The sequence below is a fragment of the Arvicola amphibius genome, chromosome 14, assembly GCF_903992535.2.
Source record: "Arvicola amphibius chromosome 14, mArvAmp1.2, whole genome shotgun sequence".
NCBI lineage: Eukaryota > Metazoa > Chordata > Mammalia > Rodentia > Cricetidae > Arvicola > Arvicola amphibius.
In genome coordinates, this window is record NC_052060.1 from 9,368,423 (window position 1) to 9,385,529 (window position 17,107).

The 17,107-nt window shown below is 47.3% G+C and overlaps 1 protein-coding gene across 2 annotated transcripts in view; it reads right to left on the bottom strand.

The window, feature by feature from the left end:
* The window catches only part of Chd1l (chromodomain helicase DNA binding protein 1 like), a 52,223-nt gene extending 35,372 nt beyond the window's left edge, over positions 1 to 16,851 (bottom strand). Inside the window, exons 1-6 of one of the 2 annotated variants that reach the window (XM_038311580.2) lie at positions 16,689 to 16,851; positions 9,578 to 9,690; positions 7,208 to 7,314; positions 6,588 to 6,702; positions 5,745 to 5,776; positions 1,879 to 1,960 (exon numbers count right to left, since the gene is read on the bottom strand). In XM_038311580.2, coding sequence (XP_038167508.1) covers positions 1,879 to 1,960; positions 5,745 to 5,776; positions 6,588 to 6,702; positions 7,208 to 7,314; positions 9,578 to 9,690; positions 16,689 to 16,746 — 507 coding nt within the window. In that variant the 5' untranslated portion in view covers positions 16,747 to 16,851. Of the gene's footprint in view, positions 1 to 1,878; positions 1,961 to 5,744; positions 5,777 to 6,587; positions 6,703 to 7,207; positions 7,315 to 9,577; positions 9,691 to 15,429; positions 15,583 to 16,688 lie in introns of those variants that run through there. The other variant, XM_038311579.2, reaches the window with a different exon arrangement.
* Positions 16,852 to 17,107: the final 256 nt, after the last annotated feature.

Genomic DNA, 17,107 nt, shown 5'->3' on the forward strand with positions numbered 1-17,107 from the left:
AGAGGCATGTCTCACTGTCCTGGAACTCACTCTGTAGACCAGGCTGGCCTCAAACGCACAGAGATCCACCTGCGTCTGCCTCCCAAGCGCCGGGATTAAAGACCTGTGCCACCACCGCCCACCTAAGTAAATAAATGTTAGTGATCTGCACTTCAAACTGCCTAGAAAGGAATGCTGACCTGTCCAGAGCAGTCTCCTCACTCCATCCTCTGAGCCTGGGTTTCCTGATGAAAAATACGTGCAGGCTCTGAAGATCGTTATAAAACTCAGGCACCCCATTTCAAACCCACAAGCCTAGAGTCCCTTTACAGTATCCGTTTCTCCTCTCAATGTACATCAGTAATTTGCATAGGAGTTTATTAAGAACTCTCTTACAAAGAGAGATACCTAGATATGACCACAGCTATGGCTTGTGCTCCCTCCAAAGCACAAGCGTTGCCAACATGGTAGTATCAGGAGGTGTCTCTCCAAGAAGGAATGAGGCCATAGGAGTTCCTTTGATCAAGGCCCAATCAATGAGCTAGCATTCTCTTCTTTCTCTTGCCCTTCTGCCACCTAACACAGTCCCTACAACCTTGATCTGGTTTCCAGCCTTCAGAACTGTGGTTAACAAACATCTGTTCATTATGAGCCAGTCTGTGGTATTGCCCTACAGTAGCACCAGTGGAGTAATATACAAACCTCCTAGGAAGGAGATACTAGTAAGGGTCCCGAAGAGAAGGTGATGGCACCATAAAGCAAGAGGGTGCCCTACGAGTGCAGTCTACAGAGAATGTATCTGCCTTCAAACCCCTAAAACTGCGACTTCCAGGCCAGTAACCACAGAACTCCGATCAAGGGTCTCCTTTCAAATGCCCTCTAGACGTAAGGGATTTATTATGGGATGGGACCAAACTTAAATCACCACAAAACTGATGTGCAGTCTCTTGAATGAACAAGCCTTTCAACCAGGAGGAAGACAGACCCCTTATCACATCTTAGAAAACAAAACCCCAAAACAAACAAAGAACCCAGCAAATCATTCCCATGTTTTCAGAATAGTGGGAGAGGCCAAGAGAGGATGAAGATAACATATCATATTTATAAGAGACAAAGACCAGGATGACGGTGACACTCAGTGGTGTGGAACTGGTCTTCGTGTGAGCTATTAAGTTCTCTGCACAGGTGAACTGGGGAGAGGCACAATATCCCCAATCTATCTGCTACCACACAGATCTATAGTGAGATTATCTCCATAAAGAGATCCAAGACGATCCAAAGAAAGCTGAAACATTTCCAAAAGTACAATGCACTTTACTGGGGTGGGGTCATACTTGATAAGGAGATTTTAACAAACATTATCTTACAAAGGATAAGATGAAAGACATTACGTACTTTCTGGTGCCCCACCCCCACCCCATGAGTATTCACTTAGCCCTGCAGCAATCTCACTAAAAAGAAAAGTTTCAATTAAGTCTCTGTCCACTATTCTAATCTCTGACTGCGCAGCCTCCTCCATCACCCGGGTACTGGGATTACATGCGTGCACCACTGCCCTGGCTAACGTTTTTAGGGGGAGGGATGAGTCCTGAGCGTTGTCAGGGCGGCAAAATCACCACACGTGACACCGCAGTGGTGGGCAGATGTCATTAGGTATTTCTCCCAACCAAGCAGCGTCTGCAGCATCAAAAGTGAATCTGTCAGTTGCAGCTACTGTTGCAACACCTGTGACAAATTCACTGCTCTGGTGGATGCTGGTCAACGAGGAAGATATAGTGGGGACAAGGGGCCTCTCTGTACCTTCTGCTCAATTCTGTTGTAAAACTGAAACCACTCTGTAAAGATTATCTCCAGCAGCAGGCAGTTAGAGGAAAGCCCAGGCTACCCCTGCGGATTTACCTCTGAAAGTGTCCTGTGCAGCAGGGAGCTCTGGTTTTTCAATCTATGAGCTTCGTCCACAGCCAGAACACTCCAAGAGAAGCTATGAGAGAAAAATCCACTTTTAGCTTTGTGAGACTCATTCGCTTCTCCCAACCACCTCGCTATGAAGCCACAGCTACTGTTAGACAGATTAACTGCAGGCCTGGCCTTGGAAACACGCCCGAATCACCTCCCCACTCAGACACTGCCATGTGCATGGACAACAGCTGCAGAAGGGGGTGCACGCAAGGGGCTTTGATGGGAGGAAGAAAGGAGCCAAAGCCAGAGAGAAAGGAGAAACATTTATAACCCTGTGCCAGGTACTGAACTGGTAGCTCTGTGTGTTTAGTCCAAAAGAACGTGATGGATAGACAGGATCGGGCTAATAGGGAGATGAAGGCTTGGAAAGGTTAGGAGATCTGGTCAGGCTCACAAAAGCAGAAATGGGAGTCGAGACAGCTGCGGCCCAGCGGACAAAGAAGCGGATTTTAGTGAGAAGAGCGGAACAGGCCCAGGCCCAGCGTCTCCCGCTTTGGTGACACCGAGGTCCACAGTGACCACTCAGAGCGTGATCTGTTGGACAGTAGCTAGCAAGAGCCAGTGACCAGTTTCAGTCGTGAAAGTACCTACAGATACACACATGCAGGTATTTCTATACTGCCTATGTCTTATTATGCAGCTCAAGCAGGCCTCAAATTTGCAATCCTCCTGCCTCAGTCTCCCAAGTGCTAGGTCATCAGCATAAACCAATTCTACACTTGGGCTACAGAAGCACATTTTTAACAGATACTTTTGAGAGCCTGTTACAATCCTCCCCAAATATGGTAAGTGTGTGTGTGTGTGTGTGTGTGTGTGTTTTCTAGGATATATGTGAATATGTTCTAGGATGTTTTTACTTAAAAACAACAAAAATTGAAAATAACTTAAATATCTAATAACAGGCAATAAAACATGGCTATATAAAAAGACCACAACGGTCACTGTAACACAAATGATGGCTGGGTGGAGGGAACACAACTGAAACCTCAGCACTTGGGAGGCAGAGGTAGAAGACACCACAACTTTGAGGGCAGCCTAGTTACACAGCAAGGCCAGCCAGGGCCACATGCAAAACACTGTCTCAAAAAAAAAAAAAAAAAAACCCAAACAAACAAAATATAAATATTGTATGTCCTTAAAAATAACAAAAAAATAAGGTAAAATGTAGAACATATTAAGACTGTTAGTTTTACTAGTAATCATTATAGAATATTACATTATATTTTAATTTTTTTATATTTATGGGGTGGGCACATGTGTGCCACAGTGTGTGGTCAGAGGATGACTTACAAGAGTTGATTCTTTTCTTTCCCAGGTGGGTTCTGGGATAGAACTCAGATCTTCTGGCTTGGACAATACAGAGGAAGATTCTATCTCAGACAGACAGACAGACAGACCATGGGGTGGAAAGAAAATTCCTCAGAACTCAGAGAAAGACCTTATGCAGAGGCCGACTTATGAAAAGGAAGTCTTCTCTTAAAGGTACAAAAAGAGAAGACGAGAAGAGCCATGTCAACAGATGAGGAGCACAGAGGTCTGCAGATGGGGGGAGGACTAGGGACCCAGGGAGAGCGCAAGGAGTCCAGGGGACCAGGAGCAGATGCACGTAAGACTGATGACATGTAGAGGTCCCCACAATTGGGCAGCAGTCATGAGAGAAGGTTACCACAAATGAGAGAAGGTGGCCTGGTTCCCTGAAGGAGACACGCTTATACATGCAAATATCCAAAAATACTCATTAAACGAAACGAGGCTATAAGAAGGCAAATGTGGACACATTAAAGGACAGTGGGTCCAGTCATCGTCAAAGGATGCTCTTAAGAGGCCCCCCGAAGAGACTTTGTAAGTCTGTAATCCAAAAGATTTCGGGCTGTTTATACTGCTAGCATGCATATCTTAAGTGTCCACAATGCATCTCTTCAGTACAGACATGACATTCCCCTGCCATCTTCAGTAAGGACGACACAGTGATTGGAGACAGAATCTTAGCTAACACTGAAAGAATACATCTATGTCTTGGGATTCATACTGAGTCAGCATTATAAATGGTCCTTGGTTATTTGGGTTCTTAAATCCTCCTACCAGTATGCTTAGAACAGATTAGCTCTGATAGAAAGGCAGTATTTCTCCTGAGAAATGAGACATTCCAGTACTGAAAAAGAGGCTTGCTAGCACCGCTGCTGACTCCGGGGGGGGGGGGGGGGGGCTGCTTTGCCATTTATTAACATTAGCTATAGAGCTAATCTTGGTTGCCGACTCACACATCCAGGAAGAGGGAACCTCAACTGCGGTATCCTCCATCAGAATGGACTGTGGGCATGCATGTCTGCAAGGCATTTTCTTAATTGCTAATTGATATAGGAGGGCCCAGCCCACAGTGAGTAGTGTCATCCCTAGGCCTGCTGTATTAGAAAAATTCACTGAGGAAGTCATGAAGAGTGGGCCAATAAGCTTTGAGCTCCTGTCATGGCTTCCCTCTGCGATGAAATATTTCATCGTAAGATGAAATAAGCCCTTTCCTTCCCAGGTTGCCTTTGGGCATGTGCTTATCACAGCACTGCAGCCTCTGTGGGTCACCTAAGTTTCATCTTCTTTATCTGCAAAGCAGAGAGCACACACTTTGTGGGGTCTTTATGAGTTCTTAAATTTGTATTGTGAGTGTGTGTGTATGCGTGTGTGTGTGTGTGCGCGTGCGCAAGCACATGCAAGACAGTGAGACAGGAAGAGAGAAGACACAGAAGAGGTGTATATGCAAGAGAGACAATGTGCAGGCAAACGCACACCATGGTGCACCTGTGGAGGTCAGAGGAGATTTTTTTTTTTTTAATTACATGCAGTGCACGTCAGGTACCTGCAGATGCCAGAAACATCGAATTCTCCTGCAGATGGCGTTAGAGTTACATGTGGTTGGGAGCAGGTCACGTGAGTGCTCTTTCAGATCTGCTGAAAGGCAGCAAGCGCTCTGACCACTGAGCCACCCCTTCAGCCCCTTGGGACATTTCTCATTCCCCAACTGGACTTTGTCTTTGTAGGTTTGCTCTGTAGCCAATTTTCCTGGCATTGCTGGGCATTCTCAGTCTCTTTCTGGTGATAGATGAGCACATATTGAGGAGGGGAGGGAGCTGACACAGCAGGTGAAAGCACTGGATGAGCGAGCCTGGGGGCCTGAGCTGGATCCCTGCAACCCATGGAAAAAGCCAATATGGGAGTGCATCTGTGGTCCCAGCACTCCTGTGGTAACACAGGGTACAGAGAGACAAGAACTGGACAGACACTCGAGGGTCAGCTAATCTGGAGTAAGCCACACAATGGCAGACAGGAGAAAGTCAATGAAACAGTGGAAGATAGAGAATCAGCTTGCACACACAGGCAGACATACAGACTCTCTCTCTCTCTCTCTCTCTCTCTCTCTCTCACACACACACACACACACACACACGGCGAGGGCAGGAGAACAGGCAGACAAACCACTTATAAAAAGAAAATGGCTAGGACACTATGAACTCACAAGCAGAACACTTGCCTAGCATGTGCAAATCCCTGGTTTTAATCTCTAGTACCTTCCACCAAATAAAATTATATTAAAATAGACAGGAAAAGGGAGAAAGACACTCATTCCTCTCGAGGAAAAGATAATAAGCTCACTTAAATAAAACAAGACACTCATCAGAAGCCCTAACATCTACGTTAACCATCAATACTTCAAAGTTAGACAAATGCAGAGAGGGGCAGACGACCACAGTATGAACGGAACACAAGACTTTAGGGCTCATGCAGCAGTCCCTGGGGCAGCTCAACCTACTCACGATTTCAGAAATGAGGCATCCTTCAAGCAAATCTGAAAGAGTAAAAACAAGAAGTTAACAAATCCCAGGGCCCACAAGCTACTTCCCTTCGGTTACTGTCTCCAATTGCAGCGGTTGGTCCTGCCTTTCCTTCAGACACAAAGCTCTGAGCCTCCTAAGTCCAAACGAAAGGGAGTCTGGCTACGGGGAAGGTCTTGCTTACAGGACCCCCAGCAGAGAGGCCTGTGGGCAGGTCTGTGGGGCATCTCCTTGACTGAAGATTGATGGGGGATGAGGCTAGCTCATGGTGGGTAGAGCCATCCCTGGGCTGGTGGTCCTGGGTTCTGTAAGAAAGCCAGCTGAGCAAGCCACAAGGAGCAGGCCAGTAAGCAGCTCCTCTCCACAGCCTCTGCATCAGCTCCTGCCTGGAGTTCCTGCCCTGACTTCCCTCAGTGATGGACCGTTACCTGGAAGGGTAAGATGAAATAAATCCTTTCCTCCCTCCCCATGCTGCTTTGGTCATGGTGTTCATCACAGCAAGGGAAACCCTAACTAAGACATTATGTGTCCTCCATTCCTGTGCTCCAATTACCAAACAAGAACCCCTTTCCCTCACCACTTCTGTTCATCACCAAGAGGCCCCTCCCCGTGAAGCAGCGGGAAGGAGAGGGAAGGAAACTAACCCACGTGAAGTCCCATGATCCTTTACTTCTACGGTCACAAAGCCTCTCTGAGGATGTGATGGAGAGTCACTTCCCTCCCTCCAGACCCCCAAAAGTATGCTCTGTTTAAACAGAACTGTGGTGGCTTTAACAACTTCTTCGGGCCACATCAGGAGTTCTTGCCAGAGAAGCAGACGGTTACCTCATAGGTAGTCAGCAGCACGTGAAATTGAGACTCCTGCTGTAGGTCTTGCTGAAGGTGGGCTCTTTCCTCCTTGTCACCCACATATGGTACACAAGACAGACCTGGAGCAAATCTGGGGCAAAGAAAAGAGATGAACAGAGCAAATGCTAGAGCCACAGGACAGTGCAGGTTACCTGGAAAACCACACATCACGAGACAGTGCCAAGCGCAGACCCTGGGCGGCCATGCACCAGAGAGCCCTGGGGACTCCAAGTCATGCCTAGTCACAGCTAAGCCTCAGGAAAGGCCCTGATAGAAATGTTCACACACTGGAGTGAGGTCAAAAGGTCTTGTGTTGACTTTGAGAAAGAAACTTCCCACATCAGCCACCTCCAACATCAATACGGGAAGGACGGCTCTCCTTCAGTTCATCAAACTTCACTAAAAATGAGCACCAACCTTTAAACTGTCAAACAGTAGCGGTAACACCCGGACCCTCCTGTGCTGGGTGCCCAGTGTCTACCTACCTTGCTTCAATTCAGGCCTTTCTAGAATAAACTCATTGTGTAAGGCACTATTATTTTATCACATTTTCTTAAGCAACGCAAAGAATAAAATTTCATCTAATTTACTTGTACCTCTCCAGCTCTTCTTTCCAGTTGCTCAAAACGGATAAGGGACAAAGAATCAGAAATGGCCCTTCGTCGTTCAGTCTTCCCACCAAGTAAACGAGGAAAGCGATAGTCTGGAACACAGCAAAGGACGTCCGTTCTGATCCCATTCCCTCATGAGAGATAACCACACATACGCGCAAACACGCATGCACACACACCTACATGCAACTTGTTTTACAATGGAATTATGTACAATCTTTTCCACGTTAAGGAGTATGCTTCTCCTTGGGAGAATCAAGGAAGCCTCGGGAAACCTGCCAAGGGGATTTTAGGCATTGAGTTACTTAAGTAGTTAGTAAGCCGTGAGGATCAGTATTTATGTAACTGAACCTCTAATGCAAAGAAAAAAGCCAGGGAAGAATAGAAATCAAGGGAAACAAGGCCCCTGGTGGACGAGGTCAGCCCAGCAACACTCTAAAATAAAATGCCAGTCATGCCAAGACATGACTGCAAGAATGGCCCACACGTAGTGACTGTCTGTGCAGGCTGGGCTCACCCGACGAGGATGGATCCTCCTTCATAAGCCCTTCCCCTCCTCCCCCACACCTTCCCTCCCTTCTATGTGTACTTAAAGTCTGTTCTTTTGGCTGGACATTCTCTGAGGCACAGTTTTATAACAGCAGAGAAAACGTGCTTTCCTGGAACACACATTATAATAGGGAAATCCCAATAAATTATGGATAAAAAGCACAAGAAGGATCTTTCACCTATGAAACATTTAAGTTGGGATAGTTGCAAAACATAAAATGCAAAGTTACAATGGCAATATCAAACTAACAAAATTTAAACTGTCTGCAACGCATGCACACTGCTGTTTATGACTATGGTCGGAAAGCCCTGATGAGAGACAAGTGGTAGCTGGTTTTTAAAATAGATGGGTTTATAGTAGAAATAACTTCCTGCTAAAATTATTTGTGCAACTGGACCTCCCAGCACACACTGCAGAGGGCAAACTTCTCTGGATGACTTGGCTGCATCACAGCTGCTTCCTTCCGCTGCCCTCAAGATGCCACTTGAGAAAGTTCATGTCTATCGCCACACAGCAGAGAGGGCATCAAAATGTCTGGAGTCCCAGCTGGATTCTGAGAAGCATTAAATGAAGACAGAGCACGAGTTCTACATAAATCTTTCCTGAAAACTGAACACACCCTGACTCGCTCTGTGAGGTTGGCACTAACCCAGTGTGAACACCACTGTGTGAACAGAAATACGACGAGGGCACGCCAGACCATATCATCTTCATGATATAGATGCATAAATTCTAAACAAACCTTTCCCAAACCAGATTTGGAGGCGGCAAATTTGGGGGAAGCTAAAGACTGAAAGGAGAAGACAAGTAGGATTCGCTCTGAGTGAGGTCAGCAGGACAATGACTGAGACAGAGGTGGCACATGGAGGGTCCTGCACTGGTGCAAGAGTCTATTAAGTCTGGGTCCTAACGGCAGCCAGGGTACCCTCTCCAGAGGTCACGCTGCTCTCGGAGTAACACCTGGATGGATGAGCAAAGTCTGCCGCCTTAAGTGAGGTAGTCTCCAACCTAAGACCAGGCTGGCCTCTGCACAGCCTCAGACCGAGGTTTGTACAAACACAGTGAGTCTTGGAAGGGGGCAGCTAGCTTCTGTTCCCTGCGGTCACTTGTAAAACTTCTCCCGACTCAGAAATGCCTATCACCGTGGTTTTTAATTGGCTTGCCTGTGCTGTGTATACTGCCTACGTTGACTTTAATATTCTATAGATTAGTAAACCTGTGTGATTAACCACGAGACATGATGTAACTGGACTCCCTATCAACCCAGGCCCACAGATGACATGTCAACCCACGGCGGTTTTGCTGACCATCCCGACAGAAGTATCAGTATCAATACTCCAGCTGCCTAACAACGCCCCACCAGGCCTGACTCTCCAGGTCTTGATCAGTCCGGCTGAGTGAATCCGGAAACCACAGGTCCTCCATTTACCCTATGCTATCCCGACAGAGACCCAGAAAGCAGGTACCACATAAAGTATTGCTAAGGAAGTCGAAGTCAACTTGACGCCAGGGCAGGCAAATTTCTTTCCTATGGAGAAAAGCCCTGAACCAGGCCTTTAACTGTTCTCCTAATTAAGGCATGCCTCTCCCACACACTTTTTTTTTTTTTTAAAGTAAGTAAAAAAACAAAACAGGCCAAACAATGGTGGTGGCACAATTTTTAAAAACCCAAAATAGAAAAGGCAACTCTTATCACGTTGCTTTATGTACTTCACACCCTGGTAAGACACACACGCTGCAATGAGGGGGTGAAGGCAGCCATGAATGGCGTGGAGGTGATCTGTGCTCCCCTCACGGTGGCATACCTGGCAGGTCTTCCCCAGACCCATCTCGTCTCCCAGGATACAGCCATTTTGGCACTGGAAGCACTGGGCTAGCCAATTGACTCCCTCCAGTTGATAAGAGCGCAGATGAATCCCTAGAAAAGAAAGACAGAAGCGGTCCATGGAACAGAACTTGCAGCAGGCTCCAAGTTCTACGACGGCCTCACCTTCCATGCTCCAAACCCGACCCGGAAGCACTGGCTCACTTCCCAGCTACTTTTGATGCAGACTCAGCGTCCAGCTATCACTTGTTCAGACTCCTAAAGCACACTGTCATTGTCTCCTGATCCACCTGACAGAGGTCTTCTGAGGTGCTGACCTCTGCCGCTGGAGTCTCCCACGGCTACTCACTCCTGGGAGTGAGCATTACTAAAGCAACTGATCGACAGCCGGCACACGGACTGTGCATGCTAAGGAAAGATGCAGACAGGAAGACTTCAGACTGTGCTTCAACATGGAACAGTGCTTCAGAAGGAGTATCCATGTGTCCTCCATGGCCCATGTATTTGAACACTTGGTCCCCAACAAGAGATACTGTTTGGGTAGTGTTAGGTCTCAAACCTGGGACAAAGGGCTTTCCCACATCAAAGCAGACTCTGGTGACAACTTCTCCCTGCGATCCTCAGTCCCTACCTGTTACAGGGTCCTCCTGGCTGGCATAGTCTACCCCCTACCCTAAATTTCTCCAGCGCAGGGGCTCGGCTGCCCTTCCCCCAGCCACCCTTGCCTATATTGTTCAGCCATTTGGGTCACCTGGTCATTTTATCTACTCTCGTGACCTGTCTCTTGGCCCAGGCTGCCCCTCTTGGTCGACAGCTGCTCTCGCCTCCCCGTTAATCTCAAAGACGGGAGGAGAAAGACCACTGATACAAATCATCATGACCAAATTATTGAAAGCAAGTGATTAATTAAAGCAAGCTTTTTAATTTGTGTACACGACCTGCCTCCCCTACAGTGGGGTTCAAGAGGTCAGCATTGGATGTGAGGAAGACAAGGTTTTTATAGCTCAAGGGTAGGGGGTTCCCAAATGGGGGGCTGGGTGGGCAAAATAGGTGGGTTACAGGAGTGGAACATAAGCAGAGAGAGGGAGAGAGAGAGACAGAGACAGAGACAGACAGAGACAGACAGAGAGACAGAGAGACAGAGACAGAGAGACAGAGAGAGACAGAGACAGAGAGACAGAGAGAGAGACAGAGAGAGACAGAGACAGAGAGAGACAGAGAGAGACAGAGAGGCAGAGAGAGAGAGACAGAGACAGAGACAGAGACAGAGAGAGACAGAGAGAGACAGAGAGAGACAGAGACAGAGAGAGACAGAGAGAGACAGAGACAGAGAGAGACAGAGAGGCAGAGAGAGAGAGACAGAGACAGAGAGACAGAGACAGAGAGAGACAGAGAGAGACAGAGAGAGACAGAGACAGAGAGAGACAGAGAGAGACAGAGACAGAGAGAGACAGAGAGGCAGAGAGAGAGAGACAGAGACAGAGAGACAGAGACAGAGAGAGACAGAGAGAGACAGAGAGAGGTGCCCCTTTGAGGAAGCAAGCTGGAGGGGAAACGAACCACTGCCTGGAGCACATTATCAAGGCATGCCACTCCAAGCTGTCCTGTGCCAAATCACATGCTTGCCTTCCTACACCTAGGTCATAACAAAACCACAGGAATCAGGAAATACATTCTGTTTTCTAACCTTTAACAACCAACCAACCAAATGACAGGAGGGAGAGGCAGGCAGATCTCTGAGTTCGAGGCCAGCCACTACAGAGTGAGTTCCAGGACAGTTATCACACCAAAAAAGCTCCTAAGCTACATTTTGAGCCCAAAGATGAATAAGCAAACGTAACCAAACAAAAATTCTGGTGAACAATAAAATAGGTATTTTATCTTCTCAAACTGGAAATTACCAGTGACGCTCAGTATACGGAAATATACAAACATGTTGCCCTCTGTATTGCAGATACACTTTCTAGAGTACTCAGACAACCACGCTGTGGCCTGGAGAGTTGGCTCAGGGGTAAGAACATTTGCTGCTTTTACTGAGGACCTGGGTTTCCCAGCACCCACAGGGTGTCTTACAACTATCTGTAACTCCAGTCCCAGGGGATCCAATGTCCTCTTCTGATTGACATGGATGCCAAGAACTCAACTGCATACATGAATAAGGAGGCAAAGCATGCATACACATAAAGTATTAAATCTAATACAATAGTAAATCCATAGTTATAAAAAAAATAAGTGTTACTTATGAAAGCAAAAATTAAAAATAACCTAATACCCAAGAAGGGCTGCCTAAATTATGGATCAATATATGAAATCATCCAAAAATTATGGTTTCAATAACATATCCACATGGAACCCCAGAAATGGACCTCCCTAAACATGGGTATGTAGAACCAGATACTGGCAGGACAGAGGGTGTGTTGGAAGCAATAGGATTGTAAAGTAAAATTTCTTTTTCATGAGCATAAATTATTTCATGAACGCATACTAGAAAGAAAGGCCTGAATGTTTCCAATGAATTGACAACTCAGAATATTAAGTTTATGCTGGCAAACAGAAAGAGCAACTATAAGTTTTAATATTCAGTACTGGCTCTGTTTCCTTCTTTACCTGTGCTAAGCATTCATAAGCACACAACCCAACAAACACACACTTCTGTGTTTGGTGTTCTAGCCCATGCATTCAAACCTGCAACTTCTTGTCTGCTCACTTCCTTTTACCAAGAATGCACCTACACATATATGCCCCTCCTGGTGTGTTAAATGCAGCCAGATTTGATCTGCACAAATTTTTGGGCCTTCTGAATAATTTAAAGTATCGTTCCCAGGGGTTGGAGAGATAGCTCAGCGGTCGAGAGCACTGGCTACTCTTCCAAAGGTCCTGAGTTCAAGTCTCAACAACCACAAGGTGGCTCACAACCATCTGTAATGAGAGCTGATGCCCTCTCTGGCCTGCAGGCAGACATGCAGAGTACTCATACCAAAAAAAAAAAAAAAAAGGAAAGAAGTAAAGTAACATTCTGAAGGTCATTGGCAAGCAAACAGACAGACACACAGACAACATTAATCAAGAATCGAGATATGCTGAACACACAGAGGCCAGTTCACAAAGCCAGATTTAAATTAGATACACAAATTGAAGAAAGGTAATGGGAGAAGAAGTCTTGTGGGGCGGTGGGAAGGAAAGACCTGCTCAATCAGAGGAAAACCAAGCCTGGTACTGGAAACCTGGCTAACTACTTAGAAGGAGAGAGGAGGGTAAAAAACAATAAGGGTATCTGCTGTGGGACAATGGTCTTATACCCTGTAAAGTTTTACAAGTTGTACTGGTTTAATAAAATGCTGATTGGCCAGCAGCCAAGCAGGAAGTAGAGGCAGGGCAAGGAGAACAGGAGAATTCTGGGAAGAGAAAAATTTAGCCACAGAGGAAGCAAAATGAGAATGCCTCGCTGATAAAAGGTAACAAGCCACGAGGCTAACACAGACAAATGTTATGGGTTAATGTAAGTTATAAGAATTAATAAGAAGCCTGAGCTAAAAGGCCAACCAGTTTATAATTAATGTAAGCCTCTGTGTGTTTCTTTGGGACTGAACGACTGTGGGGCCGGGCAGGACAGAAACCTCGGGCAACAGATATCTAAAAAGCCACAAAGAATCATACTATTAACTCACTAAAAACAAAACAAACCTATAATACACATTAATTATGTGTATAAATATACATATATAGCTTTAACAAACCTCTTCTGGGCTGACAATGCTCCTTCTCAGAGCCAAAGACCACCTACCAAAAACTCCAATACCAGACATGAGAAGCCTTCTTTTTAGTTGTTGGTCAGGGCTGTCCAAGAGATTCCCAAAACATAGAGCTCACTGCTATTTCCCTGGCTGCCCACCAGAGGTAGAAGGTAAGTGCCTATTGCTGAAGGTGGCATGCACTTCAGAAACAGGGCTCAGACACCCCTGGGCTGGAACTGATCTGAATGCCCTCTCCCTTAGCTCTCATGGTATACCAGAAGGCATCATGCAAGCTTCCAAAGGTCGGAGGCAACCAACAGTCTTACCCAGCTACGCCGCCGATGAGCCACATCAACAACCAGCATGCCATGAGGCCAGTAGTGGCATGCATACTTGGGTGGTAACCAGCAGCTCTCTAACTGGACTTAAGATCTGCTCAACAAGAGGGCGACCATGCCTGGTCCTGGAAACCAAGCTAACTACTCACTGAGAGTGAAGTCATAGTTACTGGAAGAGAATGTGCATCCACTAATGTACTAAGCCAGCACAATCCCTAACGATCTATCGACATTTATCCTTGTAACCACAGGTAAGAACAGTCCTCACCCCTTGTCAAGGAAACTTCTCTTTGCAACAGACTTGAGACCAATACAGAACCAATCACATTGCAGATTTGTGGAACCCAGTCCCAATAAATACATCTACAAAACGCTCCCACACCTAAGGCTCAGAGAACATGGTGAAAGTGGGGGGAGAAAAATTTTTAGGGCCAGTGGATTGGGGACGTTGCTGTGAAATTGGGTCTCCTAGTAACACCAGAATTTACAGCTATAGTCTCACCAAAATGACTGCCTAAACATGAGAATGATAGCAATGAACAGGCCAAAATGGACAAAGAGAAGCCCACGAGGCCTCAACTCCACACAAAAACACTTTAGGCTACTGAGGAGAGCTAGAGCAAAATAAGTCGTCTTCTCCAATTGGTTGTGCAGTGCCAAACGGTCAGCCCTGAAAACATACATACAGACTAAGTTATACAATAACAAGTGGGAGAAAAGAGGCCACGAATTTAAAGGAGAGCAAGGAAGGGCTCATGGGAGCGTTTTGGGGGGGGTGAGATTTCTTATATTTATAATCTCAAAAATAAAAATTTAAAAGTTGAATATAAAAGAAAAGCACTGATATGAACTGCCTGGCCTGCAGGACTCCAGGAATCACCTTTTCTTCCACCTCCTCATCATCTGCACCTGTCCTTCCTCTAAGCCGAAGGAAAGGCACTTTATTTTATTTTATTTTTTTAAGACAGGGTCTCTCTATTATTGTACAGTACTGGCTGCCCGGGAACTCGCTCTGTAGACCAGGCTGGCCCAGACAGAGATAGGCTAGTCTCTGACACAGGAGTGACTGAGGCGTGCGCCACCGCCTGGCAGAAAGGCTCCTTCTGTTGCTTTTCCAGAACAAGCCCTTCACATGTTCGTGGTACTTGGCACACCGTATAAGTTAAGGGAATGCTTCTTTATAACTTTCAAAAGCACTTATCCGCTAGTTAAGAGACTGGGTCCGAGGACCGGTATTTATTTTTGCTTCTCTGCACCCCACACCTCACAGTTCGCTCTGCTCTCGACAGAAATAAATAATGACCACAGTGTGACGACTGATGAGCCATTCTGACTTTCCGTTAAGCCAGCACACATTCCCAGCACATCCATAAGGAAAGGATGCTAGGGACGCGGAACAGAGTGGGAGCCCTGGGAAGCGGGGGCTCCGGGTCCAACTGGGGTCTGCACACCTGGGGTCTGCACACCTGGATCCTACACAGCTGGGCTCCGAACACATGGGGCTCGTAAGGACAAGCGGGCTTAACACGAACGCACAGGAGGGAACGACAGGACAAACTTTGGGAGGCTCGGCGTCCTACCCAGCTCTGCGAGTTAATTATGGAGCTGCAACAAGTGAGTGCGCATGCACAGTTGGCGGGGGAACCGCGAACTGGGAGGAGTTAGAGCGGCCGGGACGCTCCAGGCTGCCGGGCCGGTCCCCGCGTGGGCCTCGGCGCTTTCCCGGCTCCCGCCCGTCCCCGGCCTCGCCGGCCGCTCACCCGTCAGGCCCCACTGCTGTAAGTCCTGCTCCTGCACCCGCGTCCGCACCGCCTCGGGTCCGCTCTCGGCTGGCAGCGCCCGCAGGAAGCGCGGCAAGTCCCCCGCCATCCCTAGAGAGAGACTCCGCCTCGGCCCCGCGCCTTCCTCCCGCGCGCGCCCCGGGTGCAGCGCGCCGCCGCCGCCGCCAGAGGGCGCGCTCCCACGCCGCCGAAGCACGCAGGTGCGGAAGACCAGGGGGCCAGCCGTGCTCTGTGACTAAGGGCACACAGGCTGACATTGCTTAAAACTCTGGCTCCTAGGCTGGGCTCCGCGGGTAGCTAACAGCAGGCTCCGGGCTTGGTCACCTCCGCCTCATTTCTTACCTGTCTTCTTTAAACTTTGGGCCAGATTCTGAGCAGCTCTGCACGTGTTAAGGAATGTATGCCCCAAAACTGGTAATACAAGGTGGGCTGAAAACACCAACATAAGACTAACTTTTATCTCTCGTAAGATATGCTAGGGACCAGACACTTAGGAAAAGAACCTGGGGATACATTCCTGTAATCTTAACACACAGGGAAGAGAGAGGCAGGAGAACTGAGAGTTCAGGCTAACCTGGGCTACATAGGAGGAATGCGTGAATAAATAATAGCTACCAAAGCTCAGTGAGCAGAATGCTTTCCCCGAATGCACCAAGCGCTGGGTTTGATTCCCCAGGGCCGTATTAGTTGGGCAGAATGGCTCCTGTAATCCTAGCACTAGGGAGGTGGGAGCAGGAGGACCAAGGTCATCTCCAGCTACAGGGCAAGTTCAAAACCAGCCTAGGATACATAAAACCTTCTCTTAAAAATACGTAAGTAAGGTGTGACAGAGCTTCACACACACACACAAGATTTCAAGAGTAGCCATGCAGACAGAATGTCCGTGTGTGGTAAAACTATTGGCCGTGTCCTGTGAAGGACCAAAGCTGTTTCAGTATGTAGTTCCAGTCCTGTAATGGCTAAGGGAATTGACCCCTCCCGTCATAAAGATGTCTCCAGGAACACTCAGAGCCCGACCTGAGGTTATTATCAACCAGGTCAAGGGGGAGGTGTCCTGTACGGGATCTCAAATCCCTGCGTCCCTCTGGAATCAAGTTACCACCTGGATTACATCTGGGTTAAAGATGAACTCAAAATGAAGACTCTGTTCTCAGTGAGCACATGCGGACTCCTTTTTACAATATGAAACAGAGTGTGCTCTTCTAGAATATGAAGATAGAGTGCCATCTGCCTCTTACCAGTGAAGCTGAACGCACTTGACCCCTCCGCCCTCCGTTTTTCCAGTAGAGCCTGCATTAAACAAATTCCTTTCTTCGCTGCTGTATTTTTCTATTTGAGTTTTTTGGAGGTGAACAGCTGGACCTGGTTTGTTGAGAGTCCCCCGGATCAGGACTATGCCAACACTCTGACCATTCTCTTGCCTCCCCAAGTCGCCCGGTTGGCTTGTGTCTTTGTTATTTCACCAACACTGGTGACTGCCAAGCGCCAGATTCCTCCCGTGCTGAGGGAAATAGAATTCAGTAACAGCCCAAGCAGACAATGCTAGCTGTAGCCTGAGACACTCTCCATTCCCAAGAACTGCCTTCTTGTCTTCACTTAAGTTTAAAATGTCTGTGTGAAGCCAAGTTTGAGATATGTTGAGAAAGTGATTGTGCAT